Below are 21344 nucleotides of genomic sequence, written 5' to 3'. Positions count from 1 at the left end.
TCCTTTGCTGTGTAAAAGCTTATAAGTTTGATTAGGTACCATTGGTTTATTTTTGGTTTTAGTTCTATTGCTTTGGGAGACTGACCTAGGAAAACATTTGTATATTTGTATGGTCAATGTCAGAGAATTTTTTTTTTTTCTTTTTAGGACTGCACCCACAGCATATGGAAGTTTCCAAGCTAGGGGTTGAATCAGAGCTGCAGCTGCCCGCCTATGACACAGACACAGCCACTTGGGATCCAAGCCATTTCTGTGGCCTATGCCACAGCTCACGGCAATGCCAGATCTTTAACCCACTGAGCAAGGCCAGGGATCGAACTTGCATCCTCATGGATACTAGTCAGTTTTGTTACCACTAAGCCATGACAGGAATTCCAGGAGAATGTTTTGCCTATGTTCTCTTCTAGGAGTTTTATGGTCTCGTGTCTTATGTTTAAGTCTTTAAGACATTTTGAGTTTATTTTTGCGCATGGTGTGAGGCTGTGTTCGAGTTTCATTGATTTCCATGCATTGATTTATTTACATGCTCGGTTTTCCCAGCACCACTTGCTGAAGAGACCGTCTCTCTAATGTTGTAAGTTCAGATCTCACTGACCCCCTTGATGATAGCCTACAATATTGTAGGCATTTCTGAGGGTTTTTACACTCAAAGACACATTTTAGATTCATAATAAGCCTTTCGTTCTGATGATAGAACTAAGTTTTGTCAAAGGTCACTCAGCCGTTCAAAGTCAAGGCTATAAACCAGCCCTGTGCACCTGAGAGCATGTCCATACTGTTAAGTCTTTCAGAATTCAAATTTTGTCTTTTTGTTCTCTTTGAGTCATTATTGATAAGACTCAAAACAGTTTCTTTCCATTCTGAGCTCTCCCCCCCGCCCCCGGAGGTGATAGCTATAAAGAAACATAGGAGTTGGAGAAGGACACTTTACTGTGAGGCAAGAAAAGAAAGGCAGAATCCCAAAGCCCATCTCCCTTCCAGTCTGCAGCTTGGCAGCTCCCTATAGAGGACCCATAATGAGGCATGGCTCTGGAAGACCAGGCAATCAGATGTTCCCTATGTAGGCGTTACACTGCCATCCCCGGCTGAATACACCAGGTCATTGTCTTTGCAATAAGTTCTGCTCACATGTGCCGTGTGGAGTGGATGGAATCAGAGGAAGAGCGGAGGAAGAGGGACTGCGGTTCCTGTCTCCAAAACATTCTAAAGGATCCCTCGATGACCCCTGGCATTGCTTCTAGGGCCATGTCTCACTCAAGTGGGACAGAAAGAACTGGATAGAGGGGCTGTCAATGGCAAGTTAGAACTCCTTGGGAGCCACAGGTGCAGAGATGGATCCTACTGGCCATGACGAAGGATTGGGATGGGAAGGGAAGACAGTGCCAGATTTGCTAGGATGCTGGGGCATCAGATCTATATCTCGTTTACAGAGGTCATGGGCATCTAAAACCACCTTAGCCCACAGCAGCAACCTCTCAATTCTGGGGTGGACTGTAGGGATAGTGTGGGGGTGCTGTGTGGAATATGTGACTTGTATCTCTGCAGAGATAGTATGCCTGGCCACCACCCCTCTGCCAGTGGGCATCCAGGGGAGGGAAGAGAAGCTTGGTCTGGGCATCAGGAGAACTGGACTGCCCCTTGGGGATTCCCTCTGGTCCTTCGGCATCAAGTCAGTGTCCAGTAGAGAAGGGAAGGCTGTGGTCTACAAGGTCCTGCTGCCCTGGGATAGGCTATGGCCAGGATGAAAGACAGCATACCAGTCTCCCGTGTGACATATTGGTGGAATCCCCTCAAGCAGGAAAGAGGACCTGGGTGGGTAGCACATCACTTGGAGCTGCCTGCAGGCAGGGAAGGAGCCAGACTCCTTGGCACCACCCCAACCTAGGAGGAAACAGTGTGTTGGAAGTACCTGTTCAACTTGGTTCTTTTTTTAAAAAAATTATTGGAATACAGTTGATTTACAATGTTGGATTCGTTTCAGGTATACAGCAAAGAGAATCAGTTGTACATGCATCCGTTCTTTTTTCCCTTATAGGTTATTATAGAGCATTGAGTAGATCCCCCTGTACTGTACAGAAGGTCCTTGTTCATCTATTTTATATATAGGAGTGTGTACATGCTGGCCCCATCCTTGTAATTTAACCACCCCGGACAGTTTCCCCTTTGGCAATCATAGGTTTGATTTTGAAATCTGTGAGTTTGTGTCTATTTTATAAATGAGTTCTTCTGTATCATTGTATTAGATTCCATAAGTGATATCATATGATATTTGTCTTTGATTTACTTCACTTAGTATGATAATCTCTAGATCGATCCATGTTGCTATAAATGGCTTTATTTTATTCCTTTTTGTGGCTGAATTATATTCCACTGTACCACATCTTTTTTTTTTTTTTTTTGTCTTTTTAGGGCCACACCCATGGCATATGGACGTTCCCAGGCTAGGGGTCGAATTGGAGCTATAGCTGCCAGCCTACACCAGAGCCACAGTAACACAGAATCTGAGCTGTGTCTGTGGCCTACACCACAGCTCACAGCAAGGCCAGATCCTTAACTTACTGAGTGAGGCCAGGGATTGAACCTGTGTCCTCATGGATGCTAGTTGGATTCATTAACTGCTGAGCCACGATGGGAACTCCCTGTACCACATCTTCTGTATCCGTTCTTCTATCGATGGACATTTAGATTTCTTCCATGTCTTGGCTATTGTAAATAGTGCATGTTCCTTTTCAAAGTATGGTTTTCTCCAGATATATGCTGAGAAATGGGATCGCTAGATCATATGGTTGCTCTATATTTAGTTTTTTAGCTCCATACTGTTCTCTATAGTGGTTGTACCAGCTTACATTCCCTCCAACAGTGTAGAAGGCGTCCCTTTCTCCATACCCTCTCCAAGTATTTATTGTTTGTAAATATCTTGATGGTGGCTGTTTTGGCTGGTGCAAAGTGAAACCTCATTGTAGTTTTGCTATGCATTTCTCTAATGATTATGCTGAGCATCTTTTCATGTGCTTTTTATCCATCTATTTTTCTTCTTTGGATAAATGTCTATCTTGACCCTCTAACCAAGAGGAAACCATAAAAAAATGAAAAGAGAGCCTACGGAGTGGGAGAAAATCTTTACAGACAAAGTTCCTGACAAGGGATTAATGTCCAAAAAATATACAAACATCTCACATAGCTTTATATCAAAAAAGCAAACAGCACAATCAAAAGATGGTCGGACCAACTTGGTTCTTAATATCTGTGCCACTCTTGACATTACTCGATGCGTCCCCACAAAACCTGCCTTGTTTTGTCCACCCATAAATTCTCCGTTTACAGGTAGGAAAAGCTCAGGGCTGTTACTGCTTGTTCTAGACCATGTATTCCTTTTTTTTAGTTTTGTTTGTTTTTTGTTTTTCTATTTTTTAAAGTTTTATTGAAGTATAATTGATTTATAATATGTGATAATTTCTACTGTCCAACAAAGTGATCCAGTTAACATGTACACACATCCATTCTCTTTCAGGTTCTCTTCCTATACAGATGATCACAGAACTTTGGGTAGCATTCTCTGGGCTCTACAGTGGGTCCCCATTGGCCAATCATTCATATACCACAGTGTGCATATGCCAATCCCAAACCTCCAGTCCATCCCTCCCTAGGCCACGTATTCTTAACAAGGATGCCCCCAAGAGGTGAAAAACCTGTTCTTGGGGTGGAAGTGATGAAAAAAAAAAATCTTTCTCTTTATATGCAAATGCACATTATGTATGAAGTTCCTAAGCAGCTATGCAGATAAGTCTGAGTCCATAGACAGCTGTGGAATTAAAATTTCACTGGGGAAATCTTACTAGTTACACTTGGCTGCTGAGCACTGATCTGTGGCTAGTCTGAATCGAGATGTGCAGGCAGTGTAGAATACACCCTGGATTTCACATGGTAGGCAATAGAATGTAAAATAGCTCATTATTAATTGTGTTTGATTATATGTTGAGATAAGAGTATTGTGGATATCTTAGGTCAAATAAGATATATTATTAAATTTAGTATCACATTTCTTTTTTTTTTAATTTTTAATTTTTTTAATGTTTTAATTTTTTATCATTATTTCCCCAACACGATTTTTTTTTCCACTGTGCAGCATGGGGACCCAGTTACACATACATGTATACATACTTCTTTCTCCCATTATCTTTTATTTATTTTTTATTTTTTATTTTTTTGGTCATTTTAGGGCCATACCCGGGGCACATGGAGGTTCCCAGGCTGTCGGTCAAATAGGAGCTGTAGCTGCTATGAAAGCCACAGCAACGTGGGATCTGAGCCAAGTCTGCAACCTACACCACAGCTCACGGCAACACCAGATCTTTAACCCACTAATCAAGGCCAGGGATCGAACCTGTGTCCTCATGGATGCTAGTCAGATTCATGTCCACTGAGCCATGACAGGAACTCCTCTTTTAATTTTTTTTTTTTTAATGTAGCTCTTAGGAAGTATGACATGACAAATGTGGCTCAAATTCTATTTCTCGTGGGCAAGGCTGCTCCAGACAACCATCCGTTAAGAGGAAATATCGAGATTTGCACCCAGGTTTTCTGACTCCCTCCCAAGCTGCTTCATTATCCCACAGAGGCCTCCGCAGAGAAGATCCACTTACTGTGTGACCCTATTTGTTCCTCCTAACCTCTCGGAGCCTTGGTTTCTTTTGGGTGTTTGTAAATGGAAAAGCTCCCTCCAACGGTGAGGTTCTATTCTGGACCCAGCTGAGGCCCTGGGGTCACCACAGAGTAGGAGGATGTGGGCTCCTTGATGACCTGGCTCACCAGAAATGACTGTTCCCTAAATAGCAGTGTCACCTGCTGTGTGCCCGCTTCTGGGGAAATACCACCTGGGCGAGATTAGAAAAGGAGCTTTTCACCTGAGACCAAGAGAAGAAAGTGTGTTGGAATAAATGATCATTTGAATCCTTTGGGAGAAAAACAGAAGCTTTCATCTCTTGTGGGAGGGAGGAGATGTAACCAAAAAAAAAAAAATTAATTGAGTAGACTTTCACAGAAGCTTCCCATAGTAATAGGGGCTCATAAAACATCTTACAAATGCTGTTCTGCTGGATGGAACCAACGCTCAGATCTGCAGTATGCCCGCTCTTATTTTCCCTTTCCTGATGCCGAATTTAGGGGAGGCTGGGGGAGAAAATCAATTCTATTTTAATTTCATGAGAAAAATGCTGAATGAATGAAAAATATGATGGAGTGAAACTTTAGCCTTCAGCCCCCTGCTGACCCAGAATGTGTGATTATGTGATCAATGGATTTCTCCTCAGAAAGGCCGCTCAGATCTGCCCCTGCCTTCATCTTCTGACAAGGAGGCTAGAAGTTCCAAGCTGGCAGGAAGAAATGCCCAGGGATGCTTGGAAAGTGCAGTCAGGTAGCAGCCCCGTAATTTCTCTCCAGCCTCCAAAGTCACCTCCTCCCCACTCTCCTTAACTTTAGCCTCCAGGTCCGCAGCTCCCTAACCAGGAGCTCTTCCCTGTCTTCCAGACTCTAGGATGTCATCTCACTCCAGCTGATCTTTCAACAAACAGGTTTCCCATGGCAGTTTTGGGTCTCCCAGCCCCTAGAAGCAAGACAGGCCACACTTCATGATGACAACAGAGCACTGAGGTCAAGCAGATGGATTCTAAGATTCCCATTGCCTGAGTTCCAAGCCTGGCTCTGCCACTTACTAGCTGTGAGAACCCTGCAGAGTTACGTGGTCTCTCTCCCTAAGCCTCAGTTTACTCATCTGTGAGATGGGGATAATAATGGTACTAACCTCATAAACTTGTGATTGAATGGGTCGTTCATGGACAGTGGCTAGCATGACTCTTGGCAGGGCTGAATGGCAATAAATGTTAAGTCACATTCTTAGTATTATTGCAATGAATTTCTACAAGGAAGTTGAGCCTTTGACTTCAGACCTGTGGGTCCATAATTCCAGTATGGCCAATCCATGCAACTTAGCAGACCTTTATTTTTGTTCTTTTCTTTTCTAAAATGTTTAATTTTAAAATAATTTTAGATTTACAGAAAAGTTGCAAAATTAGTACAGTTCCCACATACCCATCACCCAGCTTCCCCTGTTAGTCTCATAGTGAAATAACTGAAATCAGAACACTACATGGATGGATATTTTAAACTACAATGTGAAGAATACTATAACCTAAGTTTACTTACTATAATAAGTATAAGTTTAATACTAGAATTAAGTTTTACTTTGTTTTCCCACTGATAACCTTTTTCCAATTCAGGATTCAGTCCAAGATCCTACATCAACTGCAATTGTTGTGATTATGCCATCATTTCCCCTTTTATTTGCAACAGCCCCATAGTCTTTCTTTGTCTTTTGTGACCTTGGCACTTTCGAAGAGTATTGGTCAGTCATTGTGTAGACTGTTCTTTAATTTAGGTTATGCATTTTTGGCAAAACTACCATACAAACAATATGCCTTCCTCAGAACCTTTTATCAGGAGGCCCCTGGTGTAATATGGACCATAATTTCTCATTACTAGAATTGTTATCTTTGATCTCTTGGTTAAGAAAGTAGCATGTATTTATTGAGCATCTACTATATTTGGGGGAGCACAAAAGTGAATAAAATGGTATCCATTCTCTTACGAAACTCTCAGGGAGTTCCTGTCATGGCTCAGTAGTAACAAACTCAACTGGTATCCATGGGGACATGGGTTTGATCCCTGGCCTTACTTGGTGGGTTGGGGATCTGGTATTGCTGTGAGATGTGGTGTAGCTCATAGGCACGGCTTGGATCCCTCATTGCTGTGACTGTGGTGTAGGCCAGTGGCTGCAACTCCAATTTGACCCCTAGCATGGGAACCTCCATTTGCTGCGGGTGTGGCCCTAAAAAAAAGACAAAGAAAAAAAAAATGGAACTCCTGTCATAGCTCAGTGGAAACAAATCTGACTAGTATTCATGAGGATGGAGGTTCAATCCCTGGCCTTGCTCAGTGAGTTAGGATCCAGTATTGCCATGACCTGTGGTGTAGGTCACAGGTGTGGCTTGGATCTGGCATGGCTGTCACTGTGGCTACAGCTCTGATTTGACCCCTAGCCTGAGAATCTCCATATGCCCCTGGTGCGGCCCTAAAAAGAAAGAAAGCAAAAAAAAAAAAAAAAAAAAAAAAAACCCAAAAAAACAAAAAAAGAAAAGAAAGAAAGGAAGGAGGGAAGGAAGGAATAAAGAAAGAAATTCTCAAGTCTAATGGATCAATGATGTTCCAGTTTCTATTGCTGTGTGACAGACCGCCCCAAAATTTAGTGGCACAAAACAACCATCTTATTATGCTCACAGATTCTCTAGATCAGGAATTTGAAATAGCATAGCTTGTTTCAGCCCCATGACATCTAGGGACCCACCTGAGAAGACTCAAATGGCCAGGCGTGACTAGACAGCTGAGGATGATTTGGAGTCTCACTGACCAGTCTGGTGCCTGGACACTGTGATTCCGAGACTGGATTCAGCTGGGGCTCTCAGCCAGCACGCTGACATGTGGCTTCCCCATGTGCCCTCTGCCTCCTCACAGCATGGCCGTCCCAGGGGTTGGATTTCTTACACAGCAGCTTAGATGCTGTAGATGTGAGGGGCCCCACGGACAGGGCAGGAGCTGCACTGCCCTTTATGACCCAGTCTCAAGCCTCACAGTATCATTTCCTCCACACTCTGCTCATCAAAACAGTTGCAGGTCCTTCTAGAATCCTCTTGATGGGAGAAGTGTCCAAAGATGTTCAGCCATTTTTAAAAAGCACCCCAAATGGCAAAGCACTGAGGGGCTTTCTACTTATACAGGTTTGGAAACTCAGACCCAAGAGGATGAGAGCTTCAGCAACTTGTTAGTTATTCAATATGTAATTTAATTGAGTGTCAACTATATGCCAGACAGCCAGCTACAGGGATGCTTGCCAAGTCCCTCTATGGCAAGACAGACCCAGACAGACCCACTGCAGAGCCTTGGGGCCTGCCCATTGCTGGCACCCTCCGCCAAGCAACTGGTCACATGTGGACATGTACAGAGGGGCTGAGGGCAAGGTGGCACCCCTGTGTGGAAAATGCCAGACTTTCGCATCAGAATGGCTTCATTTCAAACCCAGCTGGACCACATCCTGAGTTTGTTACGTTTTCATTCTTAATTCTCATTTATTCAGCAAACCTCACGGACTCCTACTCTGTGCCAGGATGGGTGTTGATGGAGCAGTGAATGAAGAGAATCCAGCCCTTGCCTTCATTGAAGGATTTCCCCAGGCTGTTTCTGCCTCTAAGGGCATTGGTAGGGCTGCAGAGTGCCAGAGTGCAAGGTCAAGGATGTGATCCAGCTTCTGTCACATCTCCGAGTCCAAAGCCAGCAGAAGAGGAACTGGTCATGCAACTTAGCAACTTCACCAGGTTCATCTCAGCAGAAGAGAAATCAGCTGAGTGTGAAGTGGGAAGGCACACCGCTTACATTGAGAAACCCGAGAAATGTTGCCATGCAGGCTGAAAGCATTTGGGAATATCGCTAGACAGACTCATTAAGCCAAAAGATTTCGGTGAAAATAATAAAATCATGGCACCCAGGACACCCCAGCATGAGATTAAAAGCTGAAAGGAGGTTTAAGCTTCACATTCTTAAGCTGCATTATGACAGTTTAGGAAGAAACAACTTAGAGCTTGATGCGTGGATGCTTGATGCATTGACCACTGGCGTTGGTGGTTGTCCTGTTATGGGAATCCTGTTGAAATTTAGAGCAGTTTGAAAGAGTGACGCTGTCAGAATAGCCGTCCCCTGTGGGGAAGAGAAGGGGAGAGCAGGAGAGGAGTAGGAGTCGGGAGATTTGGAGGGACTGAGATGCTGTAGGAATCATGTATTGGCAGAAAGACCCTCACCTGAAGTCTGTCTGCTGAGGGGTGAGGGGCAGGTGGTGATTTGGGGAAGACAGCAGCGCACACCTGTGTGGAAAATGCCAGACTTTGGCATCAGAATGGTAAGCACTCAATGTGTGTTAGTTCTAGTTATTATCACCCGCTGGCCAACCTTGCAGTTTTGGCTGCTGGGTGATGAATATGAAAGACCTGGGGCCAGCTGGATTCTGAGCTTGCTTTCTCCTGCTGTTTGATCCCAGAGTCACCAGGAAACCAACAAGGTTTCAGAGAACAAGGTATTGATTGGAAATCAGTAACAGCCATGTTGGGCCAACATCTTTGATCCCTGGGAACCAGGGGAGTCCACGCAAGACTGGAACGAGCTCCCTGCCGGGCGGCAGTGACCCTATCCTGCCCAGCACATTGTGCCGTGCTGGCAGCGCCCAGAAAGAAGTGCAGCCCAGGGAGGCCCCGGCACAGCCAGCTCAGCCCGCAGTCTGGGCCTCTGACCCTGGAGCCCAGCTTTGGGAACCAGAGAAGCCTGGCAGGGCTGGGAGGTGCTGCCTCATCCGATGGTTAGGAGAGCGCTTTTGGCTGGTGAGGTTCCAAGATGCATCCTAGTCACTCAGTCTTGGTAAGTGGTGGATTTGAGTTTCAACACAGGTTCTTCCAGATGGAAATCTAATTGTTGGGCTGCACGCTGCAGGCCTGCAAGCCCTGCGCTTGCCCAGCTTCAAGGCCAAAGAGCGAGCCTAGTGTCAGCAACAGAGATATCAATGGTTTAATAGATGGGGGGTGGTTCTTACACGTCTGAAGAAGGTCCTGGAGCAACACCTTGTATGGGAGGTGGCAGGCAGGGCAGTCTTCGCTCTTGGGGGCCGGTGGGGGAGGTTGCCATTTGTTGGGGGAATGGACGTCTAGACGGCTCATTGGTCACCAGGGAAACTAGCAGAGGGGCGGGCCCCTTTGGTGCCTTTGCTAAGCTATCATGGTGGAGATGTCTGATCTAAAGATGAGAACAGCCACTAGCTGGGGGCGGGGGCAAGTGTCTAGGAAGGTCAGCGAGGTGAGTAGGGTGTGAGGCAGGCTCTGGTGGAACGGGGACGTACAGAGAGCAAGAGAGGAGCTGTCTTGGGCAGCCTGACCACCCATGGTCTCCCATCCCCGACTCTTCGCGTTCCTGAATGTCAGCAGCATCAGAAGGATCAGGCTGGTGGATAGTCACAGATTTTCCCCCAACAGTTTCCTTAAAAGACTCAGCCACCTTCAGGCCCAGTGTTATGTGTGGTCCCTACGTTATTTCTACATCTCTAGGGACTCTGTCCTTCACCAGCCAGAATTCAGCACCTCTCAGAGCTCCCCGCCCTTATCTCCCTGCCCCCAGCGTCCAGCCTGAAGCAGGGCTTCTTTGTCACCTGTCATCCAGATGAGAGTCAGGCCCTCTCAAGAGGCCCTGTTCCTTCAGTCAGTTCAGGCTGCTTGTTTCCTGAAGAGCGTGCACCTCTCCAAATTTAAGCACATGAGAATCACCTGGAGAACTTGTTAAATGCGGATTCCTGGGCCAAACCCCAGATGTTTCGGTCAGGAGGTCTGAGCTGGGCCCCTGCATCTGCATCTCTGACAAGCTCCCAGGTGATGCTAATGCTGTTTTGTCTATAGACCACACTTTTGGGAGCCCTGTTCCTAAATACAGTATGATGCTGTATTCCTCCCCTTTCATGACTCCCTACTGCCCTCAAGACAAAACCCAAACACTTGAATATTCATATCAAGGCTTCTGGGACCTGACCTCAGAGCAGGGCTATCACGTACGGGTACCCAGGTTGTACACTCTACCACCAAGGGGATGAAATCCACTGAGCCAGAAACCTCCTGTACCTGTCAGAGGACAATGACTAGGCATTAAGAAAGGCATGTTTTGTTTTGTTTTTTTTCTTCTCGCAAGGGCCCTTTCAGCTCACTGAAGTACAGGGGACTGGGGTTGAGAGGGTTCGGCATCTTCCTAGAGAAATGCCTGTTTCTGTTTTGCACAAAAGCACTCATAGGCCAGTAGCCATCCTGTCCAAGAGCATTTCTCTGGCTTGTCTTTCTTCACTCCCCTCTGTCTCTCTTCACTCCCTCCCACCCCTTTCCCAACTCCTTCATCTGGCTAATACTTTCACACTCTATGGGGAAGCTTCTGGACCCCAGAAACCTTCTCTATGACCTGCTCCCCACTTTCCCTTCCTTCCAAGCCATGATCCAGCTGTGCCTTTCCATCTCATTCCTGTGGTCATGCTTATCTCTTGTGCTGGAATGAGTCTCTAAATTTTTGTTACTGCTTAGCGCAGGGCCAAGTCCAAAATTCGGTGAATATCTTGTAGATTCTGTTCTGCCACCACAGAGACCTCACAGGTGCCTGAACCCAGCCTGCCACATTTTGTTGTGGTTTCTTAAACATTTTATTTTGAAATAATTCTAAATTTACCAAAAAAGATGCAAAAATAGTACAGCAAGTTCTCTACCCTTCACACAACTTCCCCAAATGTTAACATATCATCTAACTATGGCATGTTTATCAAAACTGAGAATTCACATCTGTGCATTACTTTAGACTGAACTTTAGACTACCCCCCCCCGATATCCCAAGTTTTTCCCCAGGTGTTTTTATTTTTTATTTTTCTTCTCCCTTCTAGCTTCCCACAAAGCATTTAGGGGTCATGCCTCCTTATGCTCCCTGAATCCATGACAGTTTCTTGGTCTTGCTTTGTCTTTATGAATGACCTTGACATTTTGGGGTTTTTCTTATGGCTGTCCACATGGCATATGGAAGTTCCTGGGCCAGCATTCAAATCTGAGCTGCAGCTGTGACCTACACCACAGCTGTGGCAATACTGGATCTTTAACCTACTGTGTCAGCCGGGGATCCAACTCACGCCTCAGCAGACCGAAGCCTAGCTGCTGCAGAGACAATGCCAGATCATTAACTTGCTGTGTCTCAGCGAGAACTCCTTCATGACCTTGACATTTTTTTCAATGTGATGACCAGTACTCAATCTAGGGTAGTCTGCTACTGTCTCATGAGTGGATGGAGGTACTGGAGAAGGCTACACAGAGGGTATGTACCCTTCTCATCACATACCAGGGGGGCCTTGACCGAAGTGACTTCTCACTGGCAACATTGACCTTGATCCCTTGGTTAATAAGCTGGTATCTGCCACATCTCTCCACTTTAAAGCTACTATTTTCCCCCTTTCTGTAGTGAGTCACTTGATCCAGCCCACACTCAAGGAGAGAGAAATTAGCTGGGAGGAAGGCTATCAAAGAACTTGTGGTCTTATTAAATTTGGGAAGAGATAAGGCTATGCAAATATTCTACTTTCTCATTTCACCCACCAGTATTAGCATTCATCAATGAATCCTGCCTTCAGCGATTATTGTGATATGCCAGGGATGAGTTTCCAGTTCTTTCCAGCATGCTATTCCAGGACACCTTTCTTTGGCATGTGCCACATTTCACAATCCTGCTCGTTCACCTTCATACTTTAGGGCTTAGCCCAGCATTCTCAGCCCCACTGAACCTCCAGGGGAACTTCAAAAATGTGTGGCTGTCCAGGCCTTTGTAGCCAGAGCCTTCAGCTCAGTTAGTCCAGGCTGGGTGCAGGCAGCAGTGATACTTTTTAAAAGGTCCCCAGGACACATGCTCTGGAGTCTGGGCTGAGGGACACCGGCCTGACCCAATGCTCTTGCAGCTTCTCTGGAGGGCTGTCCTCAGTCTCTCTGGTAGAATCAGTTACTTCCAGATCTATGTCCCCAGATTTACCCACATTCTTGCTGCATCATCAGTTCCTCTCTTGGTCCCCAAAGTCAGGAACTGGGTCTTCTTCATTGACGTTTCTGTAGAGCTCAGACTGAGTCCAGCAGAGAACCAGTTCTTGTTGAGCATCTTTTGATGGAGAGAGTGATCTCTTTGCAATGGGAGCAAAAGCAGTAGCTGTCTATGCACAAAAGCGGCAAGTCCCTGCCCTCCCTCGCTGGCCCAACAGTGATAGAAATGGAGATCAGAAGTGTACATGTCGGCCACGGTCATCTTTCTGCTGTCATTCTAGTCCTCTGCCCTCTGGGAAAAACAAGGACCCCACGGCCAAGAAGTCACTGGCATGTACATTACAGCATCTGTGCCTTCGCACTGCTTTTCAGAAGGAACATGTTTGCATTTTATCTTTAAATTGTCAGCGAACGAGAGTCAATGCTCTGCTTCTAAGAAGAGGAGATGACCTTGAACGGGTCTCCTTTTTTACGTTTGCCTTGGAAGTTGCAAAAATGGCAAGGACCATGCCTGTCAACACGTTTACAGCAGTCCTCCAAAAAGGAGGAAACATTTTAACCAGTTGTTTTGAGGTTTGTTTTTTAAAAAAGGAATCTAACCCTTTATCCATTGAACTGATCGTGTCAGTCCATTTTACGGTGCCCTTGTGAAAACTCTGTTCTCTTCAGAATTCCAGAATATGGACTGGAAACCACTTGGAGAAAGTCAGAAGCAGATAGAAATGGATAACTTAGTGCCAAACCCTTCCTTCCCCAAAAGGCTTAGGGGGAAGATGCCACGTGAATAGTAGGAAGAGGAGAAGGTACGAAGATATAGAGGATGCTTCTGGAACTTCAGGCTGTAGGTGGGCAAGTCTTGACCCCGATCGTACCATCAAAAATGACAGTTGATGCTGTCATGAGTTTCCTCAACATGGGGTCATCTGTTTGGGTATGAGCTCTTTGCACAGCCCTCTGGTCCTTCCAGGGCATCCCTGTGTCTTCAGGTAGATTTACCCACATTCTTGCTGCATCATGGTACCCACTGTGGTAAAGCTGAGGCAGTGGAGAACGCCATGTGAATGGTGGGTTCCGATCTGTCCTTCCAGCAAGCTGCCTGATCTCATGCAGAGCTGTCTTCACTCTGGCTCACGTTTTGACTATGTCACCTTTCCTGGCCTCAGTCTCCTTACCTGAGGAATGGGGAGAACCATGATGAATCCACACCATTTTTTAGGGGATTAAATGAGATGATTTCTATGTGAGCCCCCCCCCCCACATAATGCCTGGCACATGCTGAGGGCTCCAAAATGGTGTGTTTGTCATGACTACATTTTCTGACCTCCTGCTTCCAAGTCCTGGCCACTTCCCTTGGCCCTGCTTTATCTTGTGTCTTCCCTTAACCATCCACCGTCTTATCTTCCGAGCCAGAATCTTGTCAGCTGCTCTGTCTGAACATGGATTCCCTGTGGTCTAACTCTGCCCCTGGCTCAGTGCCTGGAGCATAGCCTGGCTCCATCTAAGCCCGTTCAAGAAACAAGCAAGCCCTTCCTGACGGGCTCTTTGAGGGAAATAGTTTTCTGCTCCACCTGCCTGTCTTGTCCCATCCCTGTCAAGCCACAGGGGAAGGGCTACCTGTTGTTCCCAGGATGTTCCCTGGTCCATTGCAGCTGGAGCCTTGATGCAGAGACTAAAGTCACTCCCGGACTCTCTGGAGCCTTACTCCCAAACAGGGGCTGCCTTCCAAGATTAAGGAAGCTGCCGATCACTCTGCAACAGAAATCAAAAGAGAAACTGAAATTAGAAGGATTGTAGTTATTTTTCTTTTTAGGCCCACACCTGTGGCATATGGAACTTCCTGGGCTAGAGGTCTAATCGGAGCTACAGCGGCTGGCCTATGCCACAGTCACAGCAACGCAGGATCCAAGACACAGCTGCAACCTACACCACAGTTCACGGCAACATTGGATCCTTAACCCACTGAGCGAGGCTAGGGATTGAACCTGTATCCTCACAGAGATGATGTCAGCTTCTTAACCTGCTAAGCCACAACAGGAACTCCCAGAAGGATTATTCTACCTTTGAAGAGCCCAAGGTTCTGGAAGGTTAAGCAAAGCACTCAAGCCCCACACCTGGGTTGATCATTTATTCACCGTGAGGAAAAAATGCAGAGCAAGCCTCAGATTAGATCCTTGCCCTCGTGGAACTTAAAGTCTAGTCCAGGGCACAGCAAACTCTGTCTAGGGCCAGAGAGTAAATATGTTTGACCATGTGGGCCATAGGGTCTCTGTTACAACTACCTGCCATTGTAGTGTGTCAGCAGCTATGGCTAATACAGACAGACTGGTGTGGCTATGTTCCAATCAAGTTTCACTTACAAAAACAGATGATAGGAGTTCCTGGTGTGATGCAGGGGGTTCAGTGGCATCTCTGGAGCACCAGGAAACTCCATTGGCCTAGTACCATGGGTTAAGGATCCTGCATTGCTACAGCTGCAAAGGAAGCAACTCTAGCTCAAATCTGATCCCTGGCCCAGAAGCTCCATATGCCATGAGATGGGAAAAAAAAAAAAAAGATGATGGGCCATATTTAGCTCTCAGGCTTTACTTTTTCCACCCCTGACCTGGTGGAAAAGGGACTCATCAATAAAATAATGGCATGGCTAAATATAAGTGTGGTCGTTCAAAGGAGAGTCATGAGCCATGTGACTTTGGGAACATAAAACTGGAGGACCTGGGACTCAGGAAAGGTGTTCATGGCAAGTGTCATTATAGGTGAGATCTGAGGGTGAGGAGTCATTAATGATGAAGGGGAGATACAGGAAGAGAAAAAGTATCCGAGCTGACAGCATAGCAGGTACAAAAGCCCTGTGGCAAAAGGGACTGTGGCTGTTTTTGGATGCTGAAGTAAAGGCTGGAATGCAAGAGGGAGGCGGGAGAGGCCAGCTCCCAGAGCCCGCTGATGGAGGACCACAGGGTAGGAATGTGTTTCGGATTTGCCCTCTTGATTCAAAGGGGTGATCTAACTGGAGTCTCATTATGAAATGCTGACCCTGGTTTCTGGCTGGGAGTCCCACTGAGGGTGGCCAGAGGAGACTGGGGTGGCCCCGAGCACTTCATTGCAGCCATAGCCCTGCCCCTGGAGCCCAAGGTTGATGTACAGCTCGGCACTCTTTCCCTCCCCCACCTCCTTATTTTATGTTTGCTATTCCAATAAATCTTCCTCCTTCTTCACTTCCAAATGAAGATTCACACTGCGGTATGCATTTTACGGTCCCAGCTCCATCCCCTTCAATTTTTCTCACCTTCCTTCTTTCCCTCTGCAGCCCCGATCCCCCACTAACTTCACAAAACTTGCAAGTTAAATTTTTCAGAGACTGTTTCTGACAAAGCAGTGGGAATTAGATTTGGTGAAGCCCTTCATAAAAAATTGAAGACACGGTATATTAACATACATTGATTTATTCATAGTGTTTCATTACAAGTAAGTGAGGATCCTGTAATACCAGGAAAGGTTAGGAGAGCAGGGGAGCACGGTATATTATATTGACAGCTTGGTGGAAATTGAGTCGCTTTTGGATTGAATTTGGAGTGCAGAAAAAGAGTTGGCTAGTAAATAAGGCATGAGTTTTACCACCCAGTGTCTGTATATCAATGTAGTTGCCACCAGCCCAGGCAGGGGACTGGGGCGGAATTTCAGAAGGATGCTTGAACACGTCTTCACTGGACTGGGGTTGCCAGCCACCGGCAGAGCCCTCTGAAGATCTCCCTTCTTCTGCCACCAGGGAAAACTGGGATCCAGATGCGCCCAGCCCCCATCTTTGCTCACCACTCTCCAATCAGCTCTGGACTTTTCTCCATTCTCCCGAGCCTCTTCCCAACCCTGGTCTTTGCCTGGTTAGTTCCCTCTTCAGAACCTGGGATGCCCTCTCCTCTGCTCTGACTCTGGATTGTCCTCAGGTGTTAGTTCAGATCTCCCCGAGATACCTCCGTGAGCTCTTTGTGTTAGTTCAGTTTCTCAGAAGCAGAGCCTGAGACAAGGATGCGAGCATGAACAGATTATTGAGAAGTTTAGGCAACACTGGGGAGTGGGGATGAGGAAGGGAGGGAGCCAGAGCTGGGCGTGTTTTTTCCAGCCACCTACCTATGGAGGCTAGTGGCATGGCATTGCTCAGGGGAGTCCCCTTGGATGCTTCAGGGATTTGCTAGAGAGGAGCCAGGGAATGTATGTATCGGCTCCTATCGGTCTGGTTCCGGGGGTGTGAATTACCTGGCGCCTCCTGTAAGCACCTATGAGAAAAGCCCTCAAACAGAGAGAGATAGATCTTTGTGACTCTCTCCTCTGGGAAAGGGCTGGTGTAGGCAGGGTGACCAGAGGGAACGCTGTGAACATGCCCCCCAGGAACCTGCAGGACAGGTGGCCCTGCCAGCTCTGCTTGCACGATGCCTAGGTCCTTCAGCTCTCCTCCCGTGCTCACCATGCTCCAGACAAAGTCTGACCTCTCTCCTTCACACATAGCATCAATTGCTGCACTGCTCCTGCTTAATAGGGGAGGGAGAAGTTACCTGTTTCTCCAGAACATTGGGTGCCCTCGCCAGAAACAGAAAACTGCTAATTTTTGAAGTGACATTAGTGAGTTCTCTTTTCTGCCTGGGTTTGACCTTCCTGTCAAGCATGGGACATTCCTGATGGAAGACCAAGTGATGTGAGGTGTCTGTGTCGTTGACTCACCTTGTCCTGGAACAGAAGGCCCTTGAGGACAGAATCTGGCTCGTGTTCATTGTATTCATGTGCTAGGGCCTGGCTGCACACAGTGCAGTTCTGGGAATACAGGGGTGTGCAGGAAATGTTTGTAAAGGAGCAGATGAGTAAATGAATGAACCCATTTCTTCAGTTAATGAAATTCGTCTTCAGGCCCGGCGGTGTGGTTTGAAATAAAGAGCACCAGTTTCAGAGTCCAAAAGATCTGGGTTTCATCTTGCGTCAGTGAGAGGATACCAAATAAATGCGTGATCTACAGCTACTGGTGACAGCCTCACGAATCTCACACATGTAACGCTGAGCAAAACCAGCGGGCTCTGGTGTTCTCTTGTAGCACAGTGGGTTCAGTGTCCAGCATTGTTATTACAGCTGCTCAGTTTGCTGTCGTGGCTCAGGTCCGATGCTTGGTCTGGGAACTTCCACACGCCATGGGTGTGGCCAAAAAGAAAAAGAAAAGGCCCCTAAAGGGTACACCCTGTACGATTCCATTTATATAAAGTTTAAAATCAGGCAAAGCTAGTCTCTGCTGTTAGAAGTCTGGATAGAGGGATCGTTGCTGGGGGAGGCAGGTAGGATTGGAATGAGGCTTGAGGAGAAAAATCTCAGGTCTGGTAGTATTCTGTCTCTTAATTGGGTGCTGGTAGATCCAAAAATAGTATCTTTTTTTTTTTTTTAATGGCTTTTGCTGCAGCATATGACAGCTCCCAGGCTAGGGGTCAAATTGAAGCTATCAGCCTATGCCACAGCCATGGTATCACCATATCTGAGCCATATCCTCAACCTGTGCCACAGCTTATGGCAATGCCAGATGCTGAAACTACTGAGCAAGGCCAGGGGATCGAACCTGCATCCTCACAGACACTGTGTAAGGTTCTTCACCTACTGAGGGAACTCCAGAAAAGCTCTGGTTTAATTCAGATTGTTTCCAGGGGAGTCTCAGTTTCTCCATCATTAAAGTGAGAATAAATATGTTTATACTCTCAAAGTTTGGGGCAAAGACAAGCAAGATGATGCCTGAGAAAGCACCAGAGTGGCATAGGGAACTGCATTTTTTAGCTAGCCTTCCAGATAATTCTTATCAGGATACTACACCTTGACACCACTCTACAACCCCATGGTGGTCCAAAGTGGGGGCCGCTGGCCACACGGGGTCACTGTACTTTTGAAATGTGGCTAGTCCAAATGCAGATGTGCCATCGGGTAAAATATATCCTCAACTTCTAACACCTAGTATGAAGCATAGGATATAAAACATTTCATTAATTTTTAAATGTTGATTGCCATGTGAAACAATATTCTGCATTTACTGGGTTTAACAAAATATGCTGTTAAAATTAGCTTTACTTTGGAGTTCCCGTTGTGGTTTAGCAGGTTAAGAACCTGACTAGTATCCATGAGGATGTGGGTTCAATCCCTGGCCGAGCTCGGTGGGTTAAGGATCTGGTGTTGCTGCAAGCTGCAGGGTAGATTGCAGGTGTGGCTCAGATCTGGTGTTGCCGTTGCTGTGGCTTTGGTGTAGACGTGCAGCTGCAGCTTCGATTCAGCCCCTAGCTGGGAACTTTGCTATGCTGCAGGTTCGTCCCTGAAAAAAGAAACAAATAATAACTTTATATTCTTTTCTTTTCTCTTTAATGGGACTACAAGAAATGACGTATGTGGCTCAAATTCTAATTCTAGTGGGCAGCGATGCTCCAGACCATCAGCCGTGGAGTATTCAGAGGCTGGGGTCGGCTGTACCGTGGACAGTAACTGCAGAACTTGCTGACCGAGCTCATGTACCTTCTCCTTTCCTCCCCTGATGCTCCTCTGGATGAGCTCTGCCCAGCTTCCCAGGGGAGGCACTGATTGGTTTGTTTGCTGCCTTCTTATCCAGATCAACTACAAGGCCATTGGCTCTCTGGACCCGAGTGCTGACCTCTCCAGCCAGAGGGGCAAAGTGTTCAAGCTTCGGAATGAAACCCACCATCTCTTTGTGGGCCTGTATCCGGGGACCACCTACTCCTTCACCATCAAAGCCAGCACTGCAAAGGGCTTTGGGCCCCCCGTCACCACCAGGATCGCCACCAAAATTTCAGGTATCTGTCTTCAAAAGGGGAAGGGAAGAAAGACGGTGGTAGTGAGTTTTTCCATGCGTCATGTTCGTGGGAGTGAAAAAAGGCAGAAGCCAACTGTCACCATGTGGGTTTGGAGGAACGAGGATGATGTAACCCCTTGTGTGTCACCATTGTCTCATGAAGAAAACCTAATCTGTGAACTTTTGAATGTAAAAAAATATATGAATTCAACCAGACCTGAGAGAACACTGAATGACTCACCAAATAGTTTCCCCACCACACGGTTGCATTATAGTGCATTTTCCCCATACAAATGTGTTTGTAAAAATGTGATTTATTTTCAGGAATATTCCTTCTAGCAGTGTAGGGCACAGCATGGGTTCTCATGAAATGTCTCATGAATGAATGAATGAATGAACAAATGAGCGAATGGCTGTTACAAAGCCATAGTGGTCCAAGATGTCACCTGCCATCACACTAGGGCCTCGTCCCCTCCCACCAGACAGCATCAAAGCACAATTAGCTCAGAACCCATTTTACAATTTACATTTTTTTTTCCAGAATGCAATTCTGGCCTGCATCCATACATATTTTGCATAGATACAGACCCACGGTGTTTTTGTTAGCTTAATGTTTCCACTTATCCTTAGACCATAAGCATCTTACATGTTTCTACACTGCTTTCATTAGGATGTTCTGTCAACTGAATGGACGTGATTTAATTAAACATTCCCCTGTGGTTGGATGTATTTGGTGCCTCCATGTTTTGTTTTTTTTTTTTTTTATAAAATAGCCGCTTCAATAACCATGTTACAGAATAAAGTTTAATTTGTTGGCTTGGATTATGACTTTAGGATTAAATTCCAGAAATTGAAATACTGAATTAAAAGGGTTTAATAGCTCTTAATACAAATGGCTAAATTACCTTCCCAAGGGATTAGATTTACCCACTCTTATCAAAAGGTAGGGTCTCATTAAAAAAAAAAAAAGATAAGAGGAGATAGTTCATCACTGTTGTAATTTGCATTTTAAATGTATTTAAGGTTGACTCTGCATGCACATCTTTAAGTACCTGTATTTCCTTGCATTTATCTGTTTAGTCAGTATGGGATTTTTGGATTCATAAAGGTTACTGGCCACATCATTGCTACTCTTCCCCAGACTCTGCTCAACCGTGGAGGAAGCTACGGGCAGGTTAGACATCAGGAGCTGCTTTGCTGAAAGCCTGGGATGCCACAGGACTCATCCAATCATTTCCCAAACATCCCCCTTCTAGGCATCCTGAGTATCTTTAGGGCTGGCATGGAGGGGAGGGGAGGAGGGGGATGGGTCCTGTGCTCAGCCCCCTTCTCTCTCTGTTCTCCGTCTAGCTCCATCGATGCCTGAATACGATACAGATACCCCACTGAATGAAACAGACACGACCATCACGGTGATGCTGAAGCCTGCTCAGTCTCGGGGAGCCCCCGTCAGGTGAGGAGGGGTCTTAACCTGGAGTTTGCCATTTTCTTTCTCTGCAGCATGCACACCTCCAGCTGAATCATGTCACTCAGAGTGCATCGGGGTGAGACTGGCTGGGAGGGAAAAGGCCAGAGGCCCCGAGACAAGTTCAGAGGGGGCCACCAAGCCAGGAGCCCCCTCTCCCTACCATGGGACATTGGGACTGGTTTAGGGGGAACATGCTGATGGAGACCTGAGGGGGGCTGGGAGAGAATTTTCTGCAACATGCCTATGATAAGTTGATTTCGTTGAGTTAGAGGCCTCGAAACACAGTTCTCTGGCAAGATCACTTTTCCATGTCCCACTGACATTAACAGACAGGTAGACAGATTCACCCAGTGCTAACAATAACCCGCTCTGTGAT

At 46.3% G+C, this 21344-nt stretch overlaps 1 protein-coding gene across 13 annotated transcripts in view; it reads left to right on the top strand.

Annotated features, from left to right (window-relative positions):
- PTPRT (protein tyrosine phosphatase, receptor type T) overlaps positions 1 to 21344 on the top strand; it is a 1163284-nt gene that overhangs the window by 857468 nt on the left and 284472 nt on the right. For all 13 annotated transcript variants that reach the window (XM_021078123.1, XM_021078122.1, XM_021078115.1 and 10 more), the window contains exons 10-11: positions 19300 to 19501; positions 20851 to 20953. In XM_021078123.1, the coding sequence (XP_020933782.1) occupies positions 19300 to 19501; positions 20851 to 20953 (305 nt within the window). The remainder of the gene's footprint in view (positions 1 to 19299; positions 19502 to 20850; positions 20954 to 21344) is intronic.

The sequence above is a fragment of the Sus scrofa genome, chromosome 17 (genome assembly GCF_000003025.6).
Source record: "Sus scrofa isolate TJ Tabasco breed Duroc chromosome 17, Sscrofa11.1, whole genome shotgun sequence".
Lineage (NCBI taxonomy): Eukaryota > Metazoa > Chordata > Mammalia > Artiodactyla > Suidae > Sus > Sus scrofa.
This window is presented reverse-complemented; position numbering and strand designations above follow the sequence as displayed.